The following is a 25967-nucleotide window of genomic DNA, read 5'->3' on the forward strand; positions in this document are numbered from 1 at the left end:
AGCACAACTTCAGAGGATGTTTTACGCTATAGAACTGGAGGTAAGAGGGAAAGGATCAAGTCCACTTTAATGCCATGGCAATTGAATAGTACATGCAGAAAGTGGGTTATCTCACGAGGGCATGCTTGACTTATATTTGTTGAGATCCTGATGTGTCTCTACAAGATGAGTGTACAGAACATGTTTCCTCTTCCGGAAGATTCACGAATATGGGGAGTCTGTTTAAAAATATGGGGCTCCATATTTAAGACAGAGATTTTAAAAATTCACAAAACAGTTGAGTCTTTGGCACTCTCTTCCTCAAACAGTGGTGGAAGAAGAATCTGAAAATTATTGAGGCAGAGGTGGATAGAGACTTAATAAGCTGGAGGATGAAAGGTTATGACAAGAGGATGAGAATGTAGATATGAGTCTACAATTGAAATAGCTGTGATCTTATCCAAAGGTGGAGAAAGCTGAGGGGCTTACTCCTGCTCTGAGTTGTCGTTCCAGTATACAGACAGAAATTACTGAATGAATGGACACCATGAATAAAAGCAACAATTTGCACTTGCATAATATCTTACAAAGAACAGAACAATCTCAATTCCCTTTACTCAACACATCACACAAATTTTGACACTAAGTCGCATAAGCAGTGTTGGTGTAGATAACTAAAACCTTGGTGAAGTAGGTGGGTCTTAGGAATACCATGAAGGAGAAAAGTTAGACAGTGTAGGAAAGAAATTGGAGGACATTTAGGGCCAAGGAGGCTGAAACCAAAGGCAACAATAAAAGAGCAAATAGATTTGGGGAAGTGTGATTACCCCAGAGGATATAAAGCAAGTGTTTCTGACAGAAGGAAAATGCGAGGATATGAAGGGAGGTGATACAAAAGGCAGGGAGTTATAAAAGTTACCTAGCCAGGTTCCACTGAGGGCAAAAACTACAGGAGAGACTGGTAACTTAGGGCACTGGAAGCCAAGTGTGGTAGACCTCAACTTTATGGAGAACATGAGGTTAAGAGTGAGGATGAAAAGTAGAAAGGATAACGAAAGTGTCACTGTAGGTTTCAGCAACAGGCCAAGTTCAGAACAGGCGTCACTGAATGACGCTCTTTAAGTGAGAACAGGTGTACTTATTGAGAGCCTGGATGTGTGGACTGTAACTCATTCTAGCCTCCAAAATGGTGGCAAGATTGCCAAAACCCTTGTTTAGATTCAATGAAGTGCCAGAATAAGGGAAGGAATCAGTAAGTGGATGCAGTATAGAGCCAGGAAATTAAGCTTACAATGACAGCCAAAGGCACTAGCTTCAGCCTTCCCAGTACTTAGCTTGAGAAAATTTCTGCTGGGTGTGTAAAGCTCTTTCTGGGGTTCAGCAAGTGCCTGCTAAATAAATGGGATGAAGGATAAACTCTCAGGTTAGAGCTGGTTAAAAAAAACCCATCACAGATGGTCCTTTGGTTAGTGAATTTACTCAATGTATTGCAGTTTTATTTCAGGCTTTAAGCATTTAATATTTTTCAGAGAAAGAGCTTCCGGCCCTCCATGAAAATCACAAAGAATTTCTTACCTCAGCCAACACAAATAACGGCTCTATCACATCCCTTTCTATCTGCAGCTCAAACAGGATGAGTTCCTGGGCTAGCCTGTCCTCTGTGTCACCACACATCTTCAGCATCTTCCTGCACAATAAAAAGACAGAAACAATTTACATGCAGCTCTCATAAACAATTAACCACTAAATAAACTGTGTAATGATGAAATATGTTCTTCTCTTACTCTCCATTTATTTTTAGCTTTAGAGAAAAAAACAGGAATTCCAATTACATATTTGCAACCTTCCAGAAACAACAAACAGATTTTGTAGATGTCTATACTTCCTTTCTTGTATTAAGGGAGCCAGAGAGTAATTTAGAAGAACTTTGGATAGTCTTTTTTTAACCAAACATGCAACATTTTGCATCAATCAAGAAGAACTATTGATAGTGCACTTAATTGACAATTGGTATGTTATTTATATAACAAATTAACACCCACAGTGGCTTTTCACACCAGCAGATAATCTGTAAGAACTCTGTTATACACACCAGTTTTAGCCCTGGGGGGGGATATATATCAAATAGCAGGATATTTGACACAAGATATCAGTATTTCTTCCTTATTACAATGTTTCCTACTGTGGCCTAATCATTTGAACATATTAAACTCTACAATCCCAATTAAAAAAAACTCAAACAGTGATAACTGAATGTGATATTGATTTTGGAAAACATTTTGACTTTGATGCTTGTAACCAAACCGTAAGAGTTGAGATCATTGAGCCTCTGTGAACCTTGTTCTGCAATTATGCTTCCACTTGCAACCAGCTTGATTCTGCTGGTAGAGGGGGATTCAGTGCCTGTCCACCCCAGCAAGATGAAATTAATTATTCAATGCCTATGACACCAGAGTGATACAACAGCTGGCACTGCTGCTGTACAGCTCCAGTGACCCGAGTTTGGGTGCTGTCTGTGCGGAGTTTGCACACTCTTTGTAAGTGTGTGGATCTCCCCTGGTTGCTCAAGTTTCCTTCCAGATCCCAAAGATGTGCTGTAGATTAACTGGCTACTGTAAACTGCCATCTAGTGTGGTGAGTGGCAGGAAAACTGCAGAGAGATTTGGGTATGCTAAAGAAAATGGGTTGCAAGGAAATACAGTATACAGAGGGCAACCCGGATGAGAATGTTCTGTTGCAATAAATTAATGACTTGAACAGCCTCTTACAAAGTCACAAGAAAATATGAATTAGTGTAATTTTTTGCTGTTTACTCTGCATACATTGGCTATTATTTTATTACATAAATAGTTATAAAGATGATTCCAAAAAAAAGGAAAATGCTTGATTACAAATGTTTTTCTTTCATTTGTACTCTAATGACACAGCTGAGATTGTCGAGAAATAGACAGGGACTTATTAGGGACAGTCAACACGGTTTGTGCGTGGTAGGTCACGTTTAACAAATCTATCAGAATTTTTCGAGGAGGTTACCAGGAAAGTGGATGAAGGGAAGGCAGTGGATGTTGTCTACATGGACTTCAGTAAGGCCTTTGACAAGGTCCCGCATGGGAGGTTAGTTAGGAAGATTCAGTCGCTAAGTATACATGGTGAGGTAGTAAATTGGATTAGATATTGGCTCAATGGGAGAAGTCAGAGAGTGGTAGTGGAGGATTGCTTCTCTGAGTGGAGGCCTGTGACTAGTGGTGTGCCACAGGGATCAGTGCTGGGTCCATTGTTATTTGTCATCTATATCAATGATCTGGATGATAATGTGGTAAAATGGATTGGCAAATCTGCTGATGATACAAAGATTGGAGGTGTAGTGGACAGCGAGGAAGGTTTTCAAAGCTCGCAGAGGGATCTGGACCAGCTTGAAAAATGGGCTGAAAAATGGCAGATGCAGTTTAATACAGACAAGTGTGAGGTATTGCATTTTGGAAGGAAAAACCAATGTAGAACATACAAGGTAAATGGTAGGGCACTGAGGAGTGCAGTAGAACAGAGGGATCTGGGAATACAGATACAAAATTCCCTAGAAGTGGTGTCACAGGTAGATAAGGTAGCAAGGAGAGCTTCTGGTACATTGGCCTTTATAAATCAAAGTATGGAGTATAAGAGTTCGAATGTTATGGTGAGTTTGTATAAGGCATTGGTGAGGCCAAATTTGAAGTACTGTGTGCAGTTTTGGTCACCGAATTACAGGAAGGATATTAATATGGTTGAAAGAGTGCAGAGAAGGTTATAGAGAAACTGAGTTACAGAGAAATGTTGAATAGGTTAGGACTTTATTCTCTGAAGCGTAGAAGAATGAGGGGAGATTTGATAGAGGTATATAAAATTATGATGGGTATAGATAGAGTGAATGCAAGCAGGCTTTTTCCACTGAGGCTAGGGGGAAAAAAAAGAGGACATGGGTGATGGGTCAAGGGGGAAAAGTTTAAAGAGAACATTAGTGGGGGCTTCTTCACACAGAGAGTGGTGGGAGTGTGGAATGAGCTGCCAAATCAAGTGCTAAATGCGGACTCATTTTTAACATTTAAGAAAAACTTGGACAGGTACATGGATGAGAAGTGTATGGAAGGTTATGGGCCGAGTGCAGGTCAGTGGTACAAGGCAGAAAAATGGTTGGCACAGCCAAGAAAGGCCAAAAGGCCTGTTTCTGTGCTGTAATGTTCTATGGTTCTATGGTTCTAAATGGGACTACCAAAGCATTCTCCTGGGAAAGATTACAATTTTAAGAGAAACTTGTTTCTTGTGCTTCGAACATCATCTTAATCTAGATCTTCACAGCAGATTGAGCCATTGTCAAAAATATTTCTCATTCTCTATAATTCTTTTTAATTAACAGAAAATACCCAGTGCAAACTAATGAACAGGACTTGTCTAAAAAAGATGATTTTAATGTACAGGTCTCCTCAAGTGTACATTATTAAAACATATAGGCTTTCAGTGTGATGAAAATAAGTCCTTCAAGCAAGGCCACAGCTACAAGGACTAACATTACTCTTGACTTCACAGTCAGAATAAATCATCTAGCTTTATCCAAAGCTTAACTGTGGATATTCAACTACTCCATGTTGCATAGTCAGGCCAAAACTAACAAAAAATAAATCATTCTGGGTGGATCCTGTCGAAATCTGGCTTTGAAACTAAGCTCTGGCTTTAGGTTTAACTACCAAGTTTAATGTAGATGACTCAACCCAAAATTAATTTTGAAGCTATTGGTTTGGGAATGTTGTGCATTACATGCTTAAGACTGTTGTTTGTTCAGAGGAACCACACACCAGTATACGAAATTTCTAAATATTGTTTCAGTGCAAAGTGGAGTCACGTCACACTAAAATCGTTAAATAAAACTGCTCGCCTTGAGTTTCATTCTATTCGAAGGTCTAATAGATCACTTGACCAGTTGTTAATATCACTTGTGCAGTGTTAAGCTTAAATTGCTTCTGTAGGAAAATTTCATACCAGTGTCTGAAAACCACAAGGGCAAACTAGCTACAGTGTAATAGATAGTAGAATAACAAGGCTTCTCTGCATGAACGTTAGATGTCCAACTCAGTACAGTATTACCCTTCTCAATTGATCTACATGAAACACCGTGGCAGAAAGGCAGCGTCCATCACCAAGTACATCTCTCTTCTCGCTGCTGCCATCAGGAAGAAGATACAGGAACCCCAGGACTCACCTCACCAGGATTAGGGATAGTTACTACCACTCAACCATCAGGCTCTTGAACCAAAGGGGATAACTTCATTTGCCCCATCACTGACATATTCCCACAACCAATAAACTGACTTTCAAGGTCTCTTCATCTCATGTTCTTGATATTTATTGTTTATTTATTTACATTATTGTTTTTTTCTTTTTGCATTCTTGTCTTCTGCACTCCACTGGAATTCCTTAGTTGGACAATCTTTCATTGATTCTGCTACGGTTATTATTCTATAGATCCGTTGAGTATGCCCATAAGAAAGTGAATTTCAGGGTTGTATATGGTGAAATATGTATTTTGATGATAACATTTAATTTGAACTTTGGTCATAAAGAAGGAGGTGGACCATAATGGACTAAAGTTTCACCACTTCAACCACAGACAACAGGATCTGGATCTTTCACAAAACTTTGAAACTACTGCATAATGAGGAGTAAGTTCAGAACCTTCCAAACAAAGGCTGGGTACTGATATTTTGCTCAGGACTGACTGGCACATGGAAAATTAGGGCTAAAATATCAAGGCAGAAGGGCAAGACCACCTTGTTCTGTTTAGTGGAATGAAATCAAAATTGCCAAAAAAAGAGTTTATGCATGGATACAAGGATGTTTAACTGAACTAAAATTTTAATCAGGGACCTACAACCCAATTTGTATTTTTTTTCATTTGACATAACCAAGGGAAAAGCAAATGGGAAACAGAGTGCCAACATGTTAGAACTAGAATGAAGGCCCACATGTGTGTTAAACAGCAAAAACAACTTGCTATAGACAGGTCAGGCAAGCCCACAGCTTATTGATCTGATCGAGTACAGTATGAATGGTTAAACTATTATTGGGAAGAGTTAATTCAATGAATGTCGTCATGGTGGAACTCAGTGTATGCAATTACAATCCGCTTCAACTAAAATGGTCAAGTGGATGGTCCACCTTAATTTCCTCCATAGACCTCCACCATCATAGAAGCCTACTTTCAACCAACTTGATTCACATCATGTGGTAAAGAAGCTGCTGAATGTGCTGAATACAGCAAAGACTATGGACAATAGTTATTGCAAAAGCAGCTGACCTTTAGCCAAATTCTCTGTACAGATGCATGACTGTCAAGCAATAAATAAAATGGCCTGGATTTCCCTCTCCAAAAATTGTGCTGAATAAAATTGAGAGCCCTTAAATCGAATTTTGAGTTTATCTGTGTTAACAAGCATATAGTGATGAAGTTCTGGGAAATGCAGGTGAATTCTTCGTCTTGAGGACTTCCCACTCAAAGGTGTGTTCAGCCGTCAAGCTGAATCATGGGGAATTGGCAATACTCTACTTCCAGGGCTGCTCACAGCAACATGGTCCCCCATTGACAGTAGATGAATGCAGATATTACAAGAGCCAAGGAAATGCATGAAGTGTAGAAAACATCATTAGTCTCCTGAAGGTTTTTATTTTACTACCTGCATTAATCCAACAAATGCACGGCAGATCAGAAGGCTTTAGTGACACTTAGAGCACCTGAAAAACCTAGCCAAAAGATGACATGTATTTTGAGGCCATGAAGCACAGCCTGGAGAACAACAGGAAAAGAGGAACGGGAAGAATAAAACTACTAGGGGTGCGGTTCTTCTCAGCGTCCATCCTCGTCTCCCAGCTGAGTGGGGGACAATGGCACCAGCCACATGGTATTCGAGGGTCTCCCTGATAAACAAACAGTTGTTGTAAGGAGCCTGTACTATCAAAGATCTCAGTACAAACTATGCAGTCATCTGCACACACCTATCATTTAGTATAATAATTAGCCCAGATAATACTCAATTTTCCCGCGGACCCTGCTTTGCGCATCCACTTTCACTGAATATGACACACAGATAAATGTCTCACTAATAAACGTGAGCTGCAACATCTCCATGCTTCCTGCTGAGCGGTGCCTTGTTAATGCTGATCACTGCGCAGGATATACTTTTCCTGGAGGATCTTCGTTTTGCAGGTAGAAACAGTGAACAAGAGCTTGAACATGTTGGACAGTTACCCCCACATCAATGGCGAGTACTCACCATACATCTGAGAGTAGTACACATAGAAGTAAAGGAATGGAGTATCAATGACTGGGTAGATGTAGGAGGGTATATATATATATACGTGTGTATGTGTGTACACATATTTGCATCCACATATATGTAAGTGAACATTTCACCTTTATATGTCCCAAAATAGTTTCACAGCAAAATATTTTTATGTGTATATTCTCACTGCAAATGCTGGCTGTACATTTCACTGCTGCAGGTTCCTCTAACGGTGGCACAGGTGGGTCTCCTGCACTCCCAACACCCCCGCAAACACATCAGGCATCTTGAGGAACAAACAATCTGCTGTTTTGGCTTGGGACTCATCAGGAGATTTACTTGGCTCCAGGTCTCAAAGAAAAAATTCCAAAGGACAGGATTAATGATCACTTGGAAAGGCAGCGACTAATCAGATATAGTCAGCATGGATTTTCATGGGCAAATCATAGCTGACCAATCTGACTGAAAGTTTTGTGGAGGCAATAAAATGTATTGATGAGGGCAGTGTAGTCAATGTGGCTTTCACGAGCTTCAATGAGACTTTTGATAATGTCCCACATCGAGACTGGTCCAAGAGGTGTGGGCCCATGGGATCCAGGTCAAATTTGCTGAAGATGTAGTGCACTACATGCTTGAGACTGCTGTTTGTACAGTGGGAGCAGACGCATGTCAGATACTGGCTTATTTATTCAAGGGTTCTGAATACAAGGACAGGGAGATTATGTTCTATAAAATATTGGCCAGGCCTCAGCTGGAGGATTGCATGTGGAAGCTCTAAGGGAAAAGTGTGGTAGAGAGTGAAGAAGAGATTTATCAGGCTGTTGCCTGGGATGGAATGAGACTGGAAAGGCTAGGTCAAATTTCCTTGGAGCAGAGGAAGTTCAGATGGGAGCTGATTGAGGTTTATAAGATTTATGAGGGATATAGATTGGGTAGACTACATTAAACTTTTCTCCTTATCAGACATGAATAAAACTACTGAACATAGATTTAGAGGGGATACGAGGGGAATCTTTTCACCCAGAAAGTGGTGACTACCTGAAATGCACTGTAGGAGAGAGAGGCAGAAGCAAAGTTACAGACTGCATGCAAGAAGTGCCTCAATGAACATTTAAGTTGCCTGGGCATGGAAGGTTAAGGGTCAGGTGGTGCAAGGTGGAACAGGGATTGGTGCCACTAGTTGGCATAGATGCGGTGGGCCAATCGCCTTTTTCCATGCCACATGATTCTATGAAAAATGCAGCCTTGGCCTAATGTTTGACAACCGCAACGGCCCATGGTCATTGGCAAAAACTGCACAGTAGGATTTAGCTGGAACACTCCACTGACAAGAGATGCAGCTAGCTCAAAGGAACATGACGATGGTTGTTTGAGGCGAATCATCTTCCCTAAGACATTACAATAAAAATTCTCCAGGACAGTGTCCTTAGCATAACCTTAGCTAATTCATCAAAGGCACACTCTACATTTTAAGGCTGTAGTGAGACTCTTCATGATTATTCAATTATTCTTGCAACTCTTCAAATAATGAAGAAATCTATCACAAGAGACAAAGAAATCATAATCCAGAATTGGTGGACAACTGACCAGTCAAATACAAGCTACCAGGTGTCAGGCAAATGATCATCTCCAGCAGGAGAGAATCTGAACACTCCTACACACTTTCAGCCGAAATACCTTCACTAAGAATCTCATCATACTCATCTTCACCATAAGACAGAAATTTAATCGATATCCATTCAATTAAATTCAATTCACTTTTTTTTCCATCAGGAACTTCACTTGTGCAGTGATAAGGACAAAATCGGAAAACTTACGATACACAACATAACACTGCACATAGTTCATTACAATATAAAATACTCGCCATAGATAATAAATATGAAAAATTAATGTGTGTAATTTAAGATACAAATACACATAATAAAATCGACTGCTTTTACTGTCAAAGGTGCTATGCATACTCTATATTCAAAATCGGGTGTTGAGGAGGAAAATGGAGGAAGGCATAATTGAAGTTACTGAAGCAGTATTCCGTGAAAGACTCGCTAAAGCCTTGTAGCATCTACAAGAGATAAACCAAGAACATGATGGAATATTCTCCACCAGTTAGGATATCCCGCTCAAACTCTACTTTTGAACGAAGGTCAGTGGTTTTTCGGGTGAATCCACCCATTTCTTCAGTAAGCTAAACTCCACCTTATATATTCACAGTTTCCACTACCAGTCACCAGGGTTGCAGCATCTAAACCAAGGTGCACTACAATGGCTACTAATGCTACTTCAAAACTAATGATAATATGGGAACACCTCCACCTCCATGTTGCTTTTCAAATCACACAAAGTACCAGTGAACAACTGCTTCTGTTTTTTTACAGAACCTGGGTATTGACAGCATTTATTCTTCATCTTTATTGTCCTTAAAAGAGTGGTAGTGGGACACCCCTTGAATTACAGTGGTTCTTCTTGTGAAGGTATTTCTATAATGCTGCTCCCTAGGAAGTTTCCATTGCCTGCTTTAACACGGCTGTTAAGTTTCATCTCAATGGCTTGAAAGGCAAAAACACAGGGTAGCCAACTTGGTAGACCAGATCAAATCGAGTGGCCTTGGTAGGCCATGGCTGTTATGTTACATCTGACTGGCTTGGTAGACCAGATCAAATCCAGTGGCCTTGGTAGGCCATGGCTGTTATGTTACATCTGACTGGCTTGGTAGACCAAATCACAGGGTAGCCAACTATACAATTGGACTCATATATAGCAAGAGCCAAATTATATTGTGGGAATGTTGGATCTCTTTCCTTATCAGTGAACCAAATGGATATTTACAGAAATAGAGTCCATTCCATGGTCATCATTACCAATACTCCTTTTTCTTTAAATTCTGGAATATTAACAGAATTTAAATGCAGCTGTCATGGTGATTCTTGAACCTTTTAATCTGTGCTCATTAATTTTGGGCTCTGGGCAACTCATGCCTGATACTGACTACATAACATCATGTGGGAGTACCTTCATATCAAACACCACAGCAATTCAAGATGATGACTTTTCACCACCTACACATGGGCAATTATGGATGGGCATTAAAACATGACTGCACATCCACATCCTGTGCATAAATTTCTAAAAACACTTAACAGAAGAAGTATCCCAATTAATTAACTAATTTGATTCAACAAAGTTTTACTAAGAGTAGAAATTAATGGAGCAGTGAAAAATAATATTGATGTTTAACAGGCATCTATTACATAATGTTGTCACAAATAAAAGATGGCATGACAATTTGGCTTTTCAGCCCCTTCAGCTTACTCATCCTACAATTCTGTTATATAATTTAATCAGATCATATCTCAATATTTTCTACCCAGAATCCTCCATTACATGTACTGCTGAACCACTATTTGATCAACTTAACAGATGCATATTCAAGTTGAAGCAAGTGTTAACTATTTTAGCTTCAATATACCTACAATTTCAGTGAGTATTATCACTACTATTCACTGAACATTGCTCATAAAAATAAAAACGACTTAAAAAATCAGCTATGAGACAACCTGGTCACTTGATATTTTTAATACTGAACACACAGATTGATATCCAATGCCTCTTCTTTACTTTTATCATCAATTAGTTAGGGTGTTCCACAGGATTAACCATGCAAAATTATATCAGTTATATAGAATCTACAGTGTCAAATATAGTATTTTAAAGCCTTACCCTAGCAAGGAGTCTTCGCCCAGGATAGCAGAGCCTTCTACTAAACACTGTGCTAATGTTGTTAACGGTAACTTTTTCTGTTGGTACAATCAGTATGATTCATAGTTAGATATTAGTTATAATTACTACAAAAGCAAGAAAAAAAACGGCAGCACTGATTCCCCATATCATTCACAAAGGAGGATTATTTTTTCTCTAATCCCAAGATGTAATTCTGTCAGGGGAAGTAAATCTTCCCTGGATTACTCTTTCTGAATTTACAGGAACTGCATTAAAAGAAATCTTCTATTACTTGATCTTTAAATAACTGACATTAAAATACCTTTTAAACATCACAATTAATTGCATACAATATTCCAGTAAGGTGGCAATTCTAAATGAAAACAGAAATATTGGAGCTGCTGGAAAAGGCGATAAACAGAAAGGTACTCATCGTCCGTAGGGCCACTATGAGTCAACATTTCAGGAGAGGAAACCTCTTTCAAAATGTGATTTGCAGGTATTTCAAATAGATACTCATTGCCATATGGAATAAAGTTCTATGGCAGTATGAGAATTTTTCAGTTTAAGTGGTTTTCAGATCAGCTACTTATGGGTCCCAATAAGGACATAAAAACATAAGAAATAGAAGTAGAAGATGTTAATTTGTTCTTGCTTGCCTGTTCAATAAAATCATGGCTGAACTTTCTTACTTCACCCCTTGTTTCTTGATTCCATTAATATCTAAAAATGTAATGACTGCTGCCTTCAATACAATGGAATACAAGAGAGTGTATAATGCCCACCTTACTTAGTGACGGCAAAAGTTACCTCCACCAGATGACCAAAACATGCCTCTGAAAGAGGACTGTCTTTGACAAACACGCCTCCCACTTGAGAAAACAATGTGCATTCACATGATGCAACAATACTCAATGATATCACAGAAACGAGGGAAATTTTACCAAAGACACAAGAAATTCTGCAATGCTGGAAATCCGGAGTAAAACACACAACATGCTGAAGAAACTCAACAGCTCAGTCAACATCTATGGAGAGGGATAAAGAGTCGATGTTTCGATCCACAATCCTTCATCGTAATTCTTTATTCCTTTCCACAGGTGTCGCCAACCTGCTGAGTTTCTCCAGCACTTTGTATGTCACACTAAAGTTTATCAGAGACTGAGTATGAAACCAGAAATTCCATATTGCATCTGACATCTATTAACAGATAATTTCTCAGATGCTGGCTCAAGCATGCAGTTGACTGAATCAGTGGACAATAATTAGTAGAAAACGTACGGATCGTTTGTCGGCGTCCACACCTTGTTGTCCTTGGAGACATGCTGTAAGCTTTTTATGAGTGCTGTGAGACACTTGTTTTACCAGCTCCAATCGTTTCTCTACCTATTTAAATGAAAAGGTATGCACAGCAATGAAAAAAACTAAAATCACCTGTGAACACAAGAACCTTAAAATGCAAAACAATTTCTAATTTTTGTGCACGTTTCATGCTAAACAAAGTACATTAAATTAATTTTTTAAAACTTTATTGGAGGATATGATAACATCCCCTTCAAAATAAATTTGGTAGTATTTGGTTACGTTTAGCCTACTTTCAAAACCCAAGTATTCAAAGGAATGTCAAGGTTATTTTCCCCAGTAAGGACAATCAAATTCTGCAATGTGAGCGTGCAAACCCTGCAGCAAGGATCTCAAGAATTATTTACCCTTTCTAACCACAAAGAAGACATGATCTAAAATAGCTCACCATGAATGATGGAGCTGTTAGATATCATAGACAGCGTTTGATCTTTATGATCGATAGGATTTAACTAAAGCTACTATTAACTCTTGATCGTCCAGGGTCAAGAGTAAATGCAAAGCACATTGAAACATGTAAAAAGGCATCACTTATCATATAATCACGCTAGATTGTTTGAGCAGTTTTACAATGGTATTTTCTCCCTGCTCTCAAGGACTTTGTGATGGTTTTCAATGATTAAAACTATGTATTCACTCATGGACATAATGTTTCCATATGACTTCTATTTTCAAAGGTCTGCAAGTGAGAACAGTTAGTTACTGATTTGTAAATGAGCTTCGGTGAGATTCAGTTTTAATGTATGCTTTGTAGGTAAACGTCTATTACTGTAGCCATGCTATAGTTAATGCACTATCATTCTTACTGTGCGCCCAGAAGGTTTCAGTATTAGCTTTTAAGACTGGCAATGTGGGCTTTTTGAACCTGAGGGATCATCTTTGAAAGTTTGCACATTTAACCAACAAGCCAGTCAATCAGTTGCTGTTAAATCAATTGCATTCATAATACTGAGCATTTACTGTTCCATTTAAAAATAGTTACAGCAGAAGCTGTGGAGTGCAAATTTGGTCCCTGTGTGCAACAATTAGAAGCGGGGGGGAAGTGACTGTATGATTAAGGAGGAGGGGGTGTCCTCCAAGAAAACTTTGTCCATATTTTCTGTCAATGGGAGAATGTTAAAAGCTATTATCAAAAATGTCGAAGCAAATCCTTTATTAAAAAACTCAAGGTAATCAGACAAAGCTAAACTTGTTCTGTGAAAGGCAAATGATATTTGACCAACTGATTGGAATTCTTTGAAGGAGTAATAAGTGCTGTGGATTAAGGGTAATCAGTTAATGTTCTTCACTTGGATTTCTAAAGGATATTTATTAAAGTGCTTCCATAAAGGTGATTGTTGGAACATAAATATTCATGGTATAAGAGGTAACCTATCATTAGGCTACAATATTGGCTGCCTGACATGAAAGGGAGAAAAGGAATAAGCAATAATGGACACAAGAGACTCTGCAGATGCTGGAAATCCAGAGTCACTCACATAAAATGCTGGAGAAACTCAGCAGATTGGACAACATCCATGGAAATGAATAAACAATTGACATTTTGGTCCGAGGTACTTCATCAGGACTAAGTAAGTATATTTCTGACTGGCAAGATGTAAAGTGTGGGGTGCTGCAAGGATAGGTGCTGAAGCTTCAATTTTTTTTTTACCAACTATATAAATATTAGCAGGTGCCACGGTAATGTAGCAGTTCATGTGAAGCTATTACAGTTCAGGGTGTCAGAGTTCAGAGTTCAATTCCGGCACTGTCTGCAAGTTTATATATTCTCCCCATCACTGCATTGGTTTCCTCCAGGTGTTCTGATTTCCTCTGACAATTCAAAGACGGACCAGTTAGTTGGTTAACTGGTCATTGTAAATTGTTCTGTGATTAGGCTAGTGTTGACTAAGTGGGTTGCTGGGCAGTGGGGCTTGTTGTGTTGGAAGGGCCTGTTCATTGCTGTATCTCTAAATAAGTAATTAGACAGAAAGGACAATTGCCAGATCTGCTGATGGCACAAAAGGAGGTAGAAAAGTTTATAATGAATAGGACATAGTGTAAAGTCTATAAAAGGGCAGATATAGGTTAAGAGAGTGGACAAAGATTTGGCAAATGGATTTTAATGCGGGAAATGTGAAAATAAAATGAAAAGCAAACATTTTGTTGAGAGATTGCAGAGTTCAGAGATGTAGAGTCATCTGGGCACCTTAGTGCATGATGCACAAAGGACTAGTGTTCAGGATCAGCAAGTAATCAGGAAATCTAAGGTAGGTGCTTATATATTGTTCGGGCTTTGTTTAGAAATCACAAGTAAACATTATATCAATAGATATCAAATAAAATTTGAAATGCATAGGAAATGGAATTCAGTCCTGATGAAGGATCTCGGCCTGAAACATCGTCTGTTTACTCTTTTCCATAGGTGCTGACTGGCCTGCTAAGCTCCTCCTGCAGTTTATGTTTGTTACTTTGATTTCCAGCTTCTGCAGATTTTCTCCTCTTGTATAGGAAACGGAAAATGGTTTTACATTAGTCAACCAACATTGGAGGACAGTTTCTGTTTCTTTAAATATATAGATAAAAAACATTAAGGGCTTTGGCAAAATGCAATAATTCAGGGGGTTGGGTGGGGAGACCTGGAGATTAAGGAAATTAAATCAATTAGTTAAGATAGTTGCTATTAACTTCAAAATTTCTACTGTTTATCTGATAACTAGCTCCTTTGAGCAAACTGATTTTACAGAGAACAGCCTAGCAGATACAGGCATGAAGTTTATGGTGATTAATAAACTGGAAGTTAAAGGGGATTCAATTTTCTGTGACAGACTCTGTAGCATTGGGCTCAAAGCATTTGATGAGGGTTTCAGTATAACTGTAGTGGCTTGCCAGAGCACATGAAACTTCCTGCTGTGGCTTCAGTAATCATTCATTAAACAAAATGGAGAAACAAATATTACCTGCAGCAAATCTTCAGTTAATACTTCTGTCTTTTCAGCTCTGCAATAGAGAAAGAAATTGTGTTATAATAATTCAAATTCTTAGAACATGTACACAAACAATTCTAAACTGAATACTTAAACATTGTGGGCTACACTGTAAATGCCATACAAAGTAGAATTCATACTAATTGACCATAAATTTTCTGTGTGACAGTTATCTACTGACATTTGCATAAATTTTAATGATTACAGTTATTTCAATATCTATAGTTATAAATTAGAGACCTTTGTCTGCGCAGTCACCATAAGCTTAAAAGAAATCCTTGATAAATCAAACATTTGCAATAATTATATTTCACATTATCAAAACTTGTTTTAGTCTATCTGTGTAAAAAAACTATATGCTGAGAGTTGCTGACATTGATACTGTCAAGTGTACTGGAACAGCTTCCAAGCATGACGTTATGACAGGGCTGAACCAATATTGCAGCTGAATCATTCTAGGTTGTAACCATAATGAAAATTCAGCTTGCTCACTAACAACCTCAGTAACTCCTCCAAACTGAAGTTACTTGATGTTTTTGTAGATTTTCATGTAAAAATCAGAAAAAAAATGAAGTTCTCTGTTCAACTTTACATTTCTTACATTTTCCCCTCAAAAATTCTATTAGATGGTCTCTATTTTTAAGAAAGAAACAAATGATTATATAATCTTTCTCATCCATGTCTTGTTTTTGTAACATACTGAATATATCATAACCATAAAATTATATATTTTATCGATATTTGCATCATTACATATTTCAGAAAAGTAAACCCTTTGACTTTGGTATATGCATACACCAAACACATTCTTTACTAATGGTTTGATTTCTCCAATACAGATATAAAAATATTACAGGCAGGTTTTATAACACACAAGCAAACAGCAGGTAGAATACTGAATCCAAATGGGTAAATTCTATCATATCCGCTGCAGCTATTGCCCTTGAGTTAAATGACCTGGGCAATGCAGCATTCTTAATACTAACTGCACTAATGAGAATACATGAACACCTGCCAATGCAAAGAGATACTAATATTTATGACAAATTTCTAAATTAATTATAAACATCCTGTAATTTTACCCTACATAACATGAAACACAGATCCTCAAGACTGTGGGTTTCTACATTGTGAAGAGGTTCCAGACCTCAGCTTTTTCTTCATCGTCCTGTAGATGCTTCCTAGATAATGAAGGAATTCAAGGAACCGGATGAAATATTGAATTTTTGAAAAGTCGGCAGTCAGAACTTCTTCTCTCGACCCGCAGAGACGAGAATAAGGCACTTTGCTGCTATCTTCGCTGAGCAAACGCATCTTGAAATGAGACATTATCTTCTGAAGCAACTACAGACACAGATTGGAATAATACCTCTTGCTTTTTTGAAAAAAAAGATCTTTTTTGTTGCCAATTACTCGTACTTTTATCTGCAGTACAAACAAAACGGACTCAGTTGGTCTGCAGACTGAGCAAGTTGCTGAGTCAGCATCCAGCTGCAGTTTTACTGAACGTGTACTGCCTCCTTGATTCATAGCTCCATCCTGCAATACCGTGTTACTAGCAGAGCATCTTTATGGTCAATGCAATTTGGTGTGTGCTAAGAAACAGAACTGCTTTGGATACATATAATAGACTGATCGTGGGAGAGGATTAACTCCCTGCTGACTGTCATTTGGCTATTGCATAGATGTGTCCTTGTGGAATTCAGCCAACTATTTCAACTGCGAACATTTAATTATTAACAAATTAGTTTGAAAGTACAATTTAACTTGATATTAATTGTTTTAAATATATTTAGTTGTTATTAATCAAATGAAAATAGTATTCCATCAATTTTTGTTAAACAGACATCTAATCAAGGAAAAGCAACGGTCTTCCACTGTACTTTTTCCACACATGGTATGACTTTTACTGCAGCAAGAAGATAATCTTCTTGTTAAGATAGTTTTAGTAATTTCTACCATGTTTCCAGCCAGATGCGATAAATAGGATGATTCTCCATGAGAAGGATTAAAACCCTTCCTTGCATGCTGTATGCCAATGTTGGGATAATCCCTTTAAATATTGTAATAAAGATTGAGTTTATCTTTAAAAGAGGATACTGTATTATTAATGTTCTAATGGTAAAGAACATGGTGTATACAACATGGGAGTAGAAATACTGGATATGAAAATGTCCATTAAAGAAATGTGCACCTGGAACACTGTTTTCTGATTTGACAGCACTGCATGAAAAGAACAAATTTTGTGCTTAGTGGTTAGCATAATGCTTTAGAGTGTTAGCTGTAAGACTGGGATTTGATTTCCACTGCTGTTTGTCGGGAGTTCATTCATTCTCCCCATGACTGCTTGGGTTTTCTCAGTGTTCTCTGCTTTCCTTCCATATTCCAAAGGTGTACGGATTAGGGTTAGTGAGATGTGGTCATTCCAAGTTGGCACCAGAATTGTGGCGACACAATCTTTGCTGATTTGATTTGACACAAAAGACACATTTCACTGTATGTTTTGATGTATATCTGACAAACAAAGCTCATCTTTCATCGTTTTCTTTTAATTATTGACTATTGGAGAGGAGCATTTAAAGCTCTGCTCAACTAAAGAAGTTGGTTTGCAGCAAAATTGCTCTCAAGAGCAGGTTGGGCTGCTCCCATGGTCAAGAGGGTGTCCTGCTGTTGGAAGCTAGATAGATCCTGGTGACTGGAGCACTCATCAATAAATTATGTAAAAAAACACCTTTAATGGAGTAATCAAGTTGTTGGTTCAGACAAGGAATGATGACTTTTGCAAGTATAGTTCCTCAGTTCTTCAATGAGACCCAAGTCAAAACTCACTTCCCCCCCCCAAAAAAATTACAGTTATGGCAAAGTTTAGTTTGCACTTCGGCTGCAAGGATGAAATATATGTCACAAGTCAGGCTACATACACAGATTTGCTAGTGATGTTTAATAATAGTTATTTGGGATAAAATGTTATCTGGAACAAACTAGATATTGATAATGCTAATCAGGATATTAGCTAATTATCATTCATGAGATTCTTTTAAGGAAGGAAGTCAGCTATCAGTAACTCAGCCAGACTAAATGTCATCCAATTTCATGGCAATGCTGTTGGTTCTTAATCGCCCTCTGAAATGGTAGTGCTTCACCATACAACAGAGATGTTTACACTTCACTTCCACTATCATACAAAATTAGAATTACCTCAAGCCTTTCTCTTTTTCAATTGAATTCTGTGCTCAGCCCTTTCAGTTCCACATCCTATTACTTCCTTAGAACTATTTCCATCCCTTTATTCATATTGGAGATGGCAGAACCATCTGCTGCTTGGGTCTTATTCAACTGAATTCCTTTTCCAAACCATTCTATCTGGCCTCAATCCTGACTCAAAAGAATCTAGAACTGTTGGATACAAACTGTAGGCACAACTGAAAAAGCACGCCAAATCACAAACTAAACGTAGACAGAATTAAATTATTCTAGAACCAACAAATTAGATCAAAGTTCTGCTGAACTGCCACATGTATCACTGAGAGAGATGTAGCACTATACTATTGGCTAAATGCCTTTTTACTGTTGGTTTCAAATTCTACTCCAGAGTTTTGGAGCACCTCGCCCAGGCTGGGACCTCAATGCTACAATGTCACATTAAGTGCCGCTACCTGTGATTTTTACACCCTCTAAGTTGAATTTAAAGATCTCGGAAATAGAGCAATCATGTTACTGCTGGCCAACACCAACCCTTAACTAACAGCCAGGTGATATAGCAGTGAATTTTGTTGCTGTTTGTGTGATCTTACAACAGAATTCAATAGTATTTAAAATAGCATACTCTAGAAGGGAATCCAGAGGCATAGACACTGGTCTGGAAACATACTCACATCCCACTATAGCAGCTGGGAAATTTAAATTCACATAATCAATTAAAGCTGCAATTTAAAGACTAGTTTTAGGAATGCTAACCATGAAGCCACAGATGGTTATAAAATCACATGGTTCATTGAAGTCGAGCAGGGATGGAAATATGTCATTGTTGCCCTGTCTGGTCAACGGCGGACTCAGTTGTGAAATGGACTTGAAAGCTGTCCAGTTCAACTGGCAATTAGGAATGGTTAATGAGTTTGACACTAATATGCATGTTTCACAGAATAAATTACAATTAAAATGGCTGTTAAGCACTTGGGGATGGTCATGAAGAATGGAACATAAAGACATATGGCCTGAATTAACAATTAAGGCTGCAAATCTTTGTAGGCTCATTGTGTAATAATTTGTGCATCAGTGATTATTGCACACAATAACTGCAAATAATTTTACGCGTCCAACTCACTAGCTTGGACTGGCTGAACTACTAAGAACCATGATTGATCCCTTTAGAAGAAGTCTGTAACTGTTTCCAGATGCCTCAACAGGAACGAAAGGAAGAGAATTGGGTTTGTCCTTTAAGAATATTATTCCAACTAATAAGGTGGCTGCAGTATACAGGCATGGCGTAATGGAAAAATTACGGAGATCCTGTTGATGCATTGGCAGTGTCACACCCAGGTGCACTTTTCGAGACTGAAGCTTTTTGATTGGCAAAGAACTTCATGTCTCCATGGGCAGTCCATTGCATGCCGAACCTTTGGGAAGCTCAAAATCTCCACATATCAATGTCACACCCTGCCTGATTATCTCTGCTCATTGTGAATGCTACTTTGGGATGCAAGCTGGTGGTGTATATCAGCTGTCGGTAACATAAAGATCCTGAAGCCAAGTTCAGGACAAGGACATTATTGCTCCAGCAGAATTCCATGGGTATGTGGCTTCAGATATGCAGGCAAATGGTGGTATCTCTTGACACTTCTCCCCAGATAGATTGCTTCAGGAAGTAACTAATGAGATAGTTTACCTCCTGTTCTTGATCCCCCACTGTGACCAGTCCTCCCATCTCTTCTACTGGAGGCACCAGGAGAGAGCACTGAAAGAGCAATTGCTTAAAGGTATCCAAGCAGAAATCTTTGGCCCGGCATAAAGAAGGCAAAACCTGCAGGTGATTGATGACCTGCTCAAGCAGCACAACACCAGCCTGCTCGTCATGTTCAGGACCACGGGACAGTCCACGGATGGTTCACAATACATTTTGGCTAAAGAGATGAAACATTTCATGGCTCTACAATGAACACAAGTGCTACAATCAAAGGAATGTTTCAAATTTTTTGTTATTTAGAGATAATGTGAGGATCAGGCCCCTCCAGCCCAACGAGCCTCACTGCCTGGCACCCCACCTATTTAACACTAGCCTAATTACAGGGTAATTTACAATGACTAATCAACCTACTATCTAGTACATCTTTAGAATGTGAAAGGTAACACACCCGTTCATGGGAAGGACATATAGACTCCTTACATATGACACCAGAATTGAACTCTGATGGCCTGAGGTATGCTACTGTTTCTGATTATTATATATTTGTTTTCTGATTAAACTAGAGAAGGGAGCTACTCAGCACATTGGGTTCATGCCAGTACTCAATGGAGCAATTCTATCAGTCCCTGCCCCTCCCTCATATTTTCTGTAATTTACGGGCTCATCAATTCTTTCCATCCAGCCACTCACATTCTATGGGTAATTTAGCTAATGTGTATTTGGCGTGGCAGGGTGGAGCTACCTCTCCACCAGATGGGCATAAGCGAGGACCTTCCCTCGTGCTAGCCTGCAGGTCACCCTTGGGCAAGGTGTAGCATCTCACAAGTCCTGGTTATGTGACCTCTGACACCAGGCAGACAATCTCCGAGGAGTATTGATAATGGCTGGGGATCACCTGTCATATAATGGCACTGCCCAGAAGGTGTTAATGGCAAACCACTTCTGAAGAAAAATTTGCCAAGAACGATCATGATCATGGAAAGGCCATGACTGCCACTGCTATGCAACACTGCACATAACAATGACGATAATGAATATGTATTTGGGAAAATCCAGACTGGTCACAATGAGAACACTCAGAGTCAGTGAAGCAGCCCCAACTGCTCGATCACTCGGCTGCCCTGTAGTGTTTGGAAACAAAATAAACTATTAAAAGGTCATCTACCACTATCTCAGCTTTGAATACAATCAACGTTTGAGTCTCCAGAGCCCTCCAAAACAGAGAATTCCAATGCTTCATCAGTTCCTAAGTTACAGATTTGGGGGGGGGGGGGGGGGGGCATTAATATAAAATTAAAATGTGAAGCAACAACTTTTCACAGAAGGTGGTGAATCTCTGGAGTTCACTCTTAAATACTGTGGATGTTAGATCATCATTGCCGTAGTTAAAAAGCTGTGTGGAAATTGACAGAAGAGAAAGGTTTAGAGCAGATTGGGGCTTGAGAGGCTGAGTAGCCTACTCCTGTTCCTACTTTCTGAACTATGGGAAGTCTTTTTAGTCCTAAATGACTGAGAAAGTGAGTCCAAGTTCTAGCTTCCCTGTTAGAGGCCCATCTCCCTCATATCTTTTTAAGCCATCCGGGCGTATTTATACATGGTCCTTCCTCCATATGGTCAACACTGTATGGGGCTACTATTGAGAGGCTAATCTTATTCACTACTGCCATGGATGGACCCTGCAGCTCTTAAGAAATACCTGCAACCTGAACTGTCTTCTTCGGTATTTTTCTCATCTTTATCTCTGCGCTAGTCATCACACCGAGTATATTTTGTAGCTTTTATCTATTTTTCATTTGACCAAAGATGCCACAGATCATTGCAATGTTAATGAGAGTTCTCTGAAGCCAGTTTAACGAACAGCCACTGCAACACTGGTGAATCAGGTGAATTACAAGCTCCATACAGTGAGATCTGAAGGCATGGCTTCTACAAGAAATTGTAATCAAGTGCCTTGTGTATGATTCTAATTCCTCTCATAGGACAAGGAATCACATAAGGTCCTTCAGATGTGGGAAGTGGAATAGTTGGATATGGTATTGAACTGGGTTGGACATCAGGCTGATTTTTGTGGATGGGCACACACATCAATAGGTATGTTTTTTTATAATCCAAATATTAATTTGTATGTTAAAAAAGTATGAAGATTAAGTACTGAATGTAAATGTAAGTAAATGTGCTTACTATAATATGTTAGTTAAATAACACTCAATGTACTCACGACAAACACATTAAAGTTAGGAAGGTCTGAGGAAGTATTATAAATTTGAAATACTCATGTTTGTCCTGCAAACTACCTTCATCATAATGGCGATGGATCATTCACGAAGAATCTGAGTTCTTCACGTCTCTTCAATAAAGCATCATTGACATTTACATCAGGTACGAGCGTATTACAGCCAATTGGTGCTAACATAATTAAGTTACTCAAAATTTTTATCCTAAGAATTGTTAGACTATGATTGATTATATCTATTCATTAATCAGGAATATGAAGTATTTACTTGAAACATAATCTGTTACATAAAAGTCTACTTTTGATATTCATTGTTGCATTTTGCATTTTTCAGTGCAAATCGACACGCTATTTCAGAGATGCTTGAAGATCTGGATGTACAAAGAAAAACCTGACATTTATGACAATAAAGTGAAATGGGAAGATTCTTAATTATAGGCTACCTGTATTTTCTCTAAATAAAATATGAAATTCAAGACAATGGGGTTTCTTCATAAAAAGATCACTGATCTTTATTCATCATCTTGTATATGCTGCCTGGATACTGAAGGAATGCAAGGAACCAGATGAAAATATCTAAACTGAGCAAATACTTATTGAAATGAGAGCAACATGCACATTCACCATTCCCCTTGAAATGGGACACTGTTTAATGGATCAACTCTTTTTAGTTTAGTTGGAGATAAATGAATATAATCACTATACTGTAATAGTTGATATTTGCTGGCAGAAGCTGTAAAATTAAAATTTTTCATTGCAATGGGACTTTAATTCATATCCAGTTAAATTTCAAAGCTGTTACTTTAAGATTCCGCATTTAAAAGAAAGTAAGCAGGTAATAGAGACATAGAAAACATACAGCACAAATCTGTGCCAAACATGTCCCTACCTTAGAACTACCTAGGCTTTACCCATAGCCCTCTATTTTTCTAAGCTTCACGCAGCCATCCAGGAGTCTCTTAAAAGACCCTATTATTTCCGCCTCCACAGCCACCAGCAACCCATTCCACACACTAACCACTCTCTGTGTAAAAAACTTACCCACGACATCTCCTCTGTACTTACCGTAAATTCTGGACTATAAGCCGTTACTTTTTTCCCACGCTTTGAACACTGCGGCAACACTGCGGCCTATACTACGGTGCGGATAATTGTGAAAGCGCACTTTCACAATTAAGTTATTGTAAATCAGTCAATTGTACTCACCCTCATCAACATGGAAAACACTCGAAGAAAAGCATATGATGCAGCTTTTAAGTTAAAGGCGATCAATCTGGTGGTTGAAGAAGGAAATCGAGCTGCTGCACATAATCTTGGCATAAATGAATCGATGGTGAGATGGTGGAGACGCCAGCGTGAAGAACTGAGTCAATGCAAAAAGACGACAAGAGCTTTCAGGGGTAATCATAGCAGATGGCCCGAACTTGAAAACTTTCTTGAAGACTAGGTTAATACACAGAGAGCAGGCGGCCGCGGTGTTTCCACCGTGCAGATCAGACTGAAGGCTAAAGCAATCGCCACCAAAATGAAAATCGATGATTTTAGAGGGCCATCATGGTGTTTTAGATTTATGAGACGAAAAGGCCTGTCCGTCAGGGTACGCATGACTCTGCGTCAGCAGCTCCCTCCTGACCACGAGGAAAAACTTGCTAACTTCCGCACATTCACTCAAACAAAGATAGCGGAGAATTCCATCGGGCCAGATGATATCATAAATATGGATGAAGTACCTTTGACGTTTGACCTGCCTCTCACTCGGACTGTTAATAAAAAAGGTGACTCGTCCATCACACTGAAAACAAGTGGCCATGAGAGAACGCATTTTACTTGTGTTCTGAGCTGCACAGCATCCGGACTAAAGCTTCCACCGATGGTGATTTTTAAGCGGCTGACAATGCCAAAGGAAAAATTCCCAAAAGAAATCATGGTGAAAGTCAATAAGAAAGATTGGATGACGGAGAGTCTAATGAAGGATTGGCTGAGAGTGTGCTACGCCAAGCGACCAGGGGGATTTTTTCACAGAAAAAAAGCATTGCTCATTATGGACAACATGAGGGCCCATATAACAGATTCAGTGAAAGCTGCCATCAAGAGTACAAACTCAATTCCAGCTGTGATTCCTGGGGGCACCATGAAGTATTTGCAGCCACTGGACATCAGCGTGAACCGGGCATTTAAAGTGGCGCTGCGTGTTGAGTGGGAGGCTTGGATGACGAGCGGCGAGAAATCCTTTACCAAAACAGGCCGCATGCGAAGAGCATCTTTAACTCAAGTCTGCCAGTGGATCCTAAATGTGTGGAGCCGTGTCACAACATCCACCATCACCAACGGGTTTCGAAAGGCTGGACTGCTGCGTGATGAAGAGGACCGCGTGCGCTCAAGTGAGAGTGACAACGAAGAGACGGAAGTGAATGACGAGATCCTGAGGTTGTTCAATTCAGACACTGAAGAAGAGGACTTTGATGGTTTTAGTGCGCAGGAGGAAGATGAAGAAGGCGATCAATAACTTTTCCTGGTAGGCTGCAGTATATATATATTTTTTTTACCAGTCGTTAGGAGATATTGGAATGTTGTTCGTGCACTGTTCAGTAAAAAAGTATATGCAACGTAATTTGTGTGTAACCGATACGTATGTATATTTAAAAGTAGCTGTGTTACAGGCACTGTTCGAAAAAAAGCATTTGCAATATGTATTTGTTTATGTTACCATACGGATTTAATTAAAAGTTAAAAAATCCTCATGTGTAATATCTTTCTGTGTAAATATCTCATATTACAACGTGGGACACCTGCGGCTTAAAATCCGGTGCGGCCTGTACAAGTATAAAATTGATTTTCTTTCTAAAATTAGAGCGTGCGGCTTTTAATCAGGTGCGCTCTGTAGTCCGGAATCTACGGTACTTCCCAGCACCTTAAACCTGTGGCCTCTTGTGCTAGCCATTTCAACCCTAGGGAAAAGCCTCTGACTATTTACAAGATCAATGCCTCTCATTATCTTGTACACCTCTATCAGGCCAACTCTCATCATCTGTCGCTCCAAGGAGAAAGGGCCGAATTCACTCAACCTATTCTCATAAGGCGTGCTCCCCAATCCAGGCAATATCATTGTAAACTTCCTCTGCACCCTTTCTATGGTTTCCACATCCTTCCTGTAGTGAGGCGACCACAAATGAGCACAGTACTCCAAGTGGAGTCTGACCAGGGTCCTATATAGCTGCAACATTATCTCTTGGCTCTTAAACTCAATTCCACAATTGATGAAGGCCAATGCACCGTATGCCTTCTGAACCACAGAGTCAACCTGTGTAGCAGCTTTGAGTGTCCTATGGACTTGGACACCAAGATCCCTCTGATCCTCCACACTGTCAAGAGTCTTACCATTAACGCTATACTTTGATATTCTGCCATCATATTTGACCTACCAAAATAAACCACCTCACACTTATCTGGGCTGAACTCCATCTTCCACTTCTCAGCCCGGTTTTGCATCCTATCAA

At 39.1% G+C, this 25967-nt stretch overlaps 1 protein-coding gene across 8 annotated transcripts in view; it reads right to left on the reverse strand.

The window, feature by feature from the left end:
• LOC132380129 (rho GTPase-activating protein 44-like) overlaps positions 1-25967 on the reverse strand; it is a 281829-nt gene that overhangs the window by 90303 nt on the left and 165559 nt on the right. For 7 of the 8 annotated variants that reach the window (XM_059948735.1, XM_059948733.1, XM_059948739.1 and 4 more), the window contains exons 2-5: positions 15308-15347; positions 12288-12392; positions 11007-11083; positions 1555-1666 (exon numbers count right to left, since the gene is read on the reverse strand). In XM_059948735.1, coding sequence (XP_059804718.1) covers positions 1555-1666; positions 11007-11083; positions 12288-12392; positions 15308-15347 — 334 coding nt within the window. Of the gene's footprint in view, positions 1-1554; positions 1667-11006; positions 11084-12287; positions 12393-15307; positions 15348-25967 lie in introns of those variants that run through there. The other variant, XM_059948737.1, reaches the window with a different exon arrangement.

This window comes from Hypanus sabinus, chromosome 23 (genome assembly GCF_030144855.1).
Source record: "Hypanus sabinus isolate sHypSab1 chromosome 23, sHypSab1.hap1, whole genome shotgun sequence".
Classification (NCBI taxonomy): domain Eukaryota; kingdom Metazoa; phylum Chordata; class Chondrichthyes; order Myliobatiformes; family Dasyatidae; genus Hypanus; species Hypanus sabinus.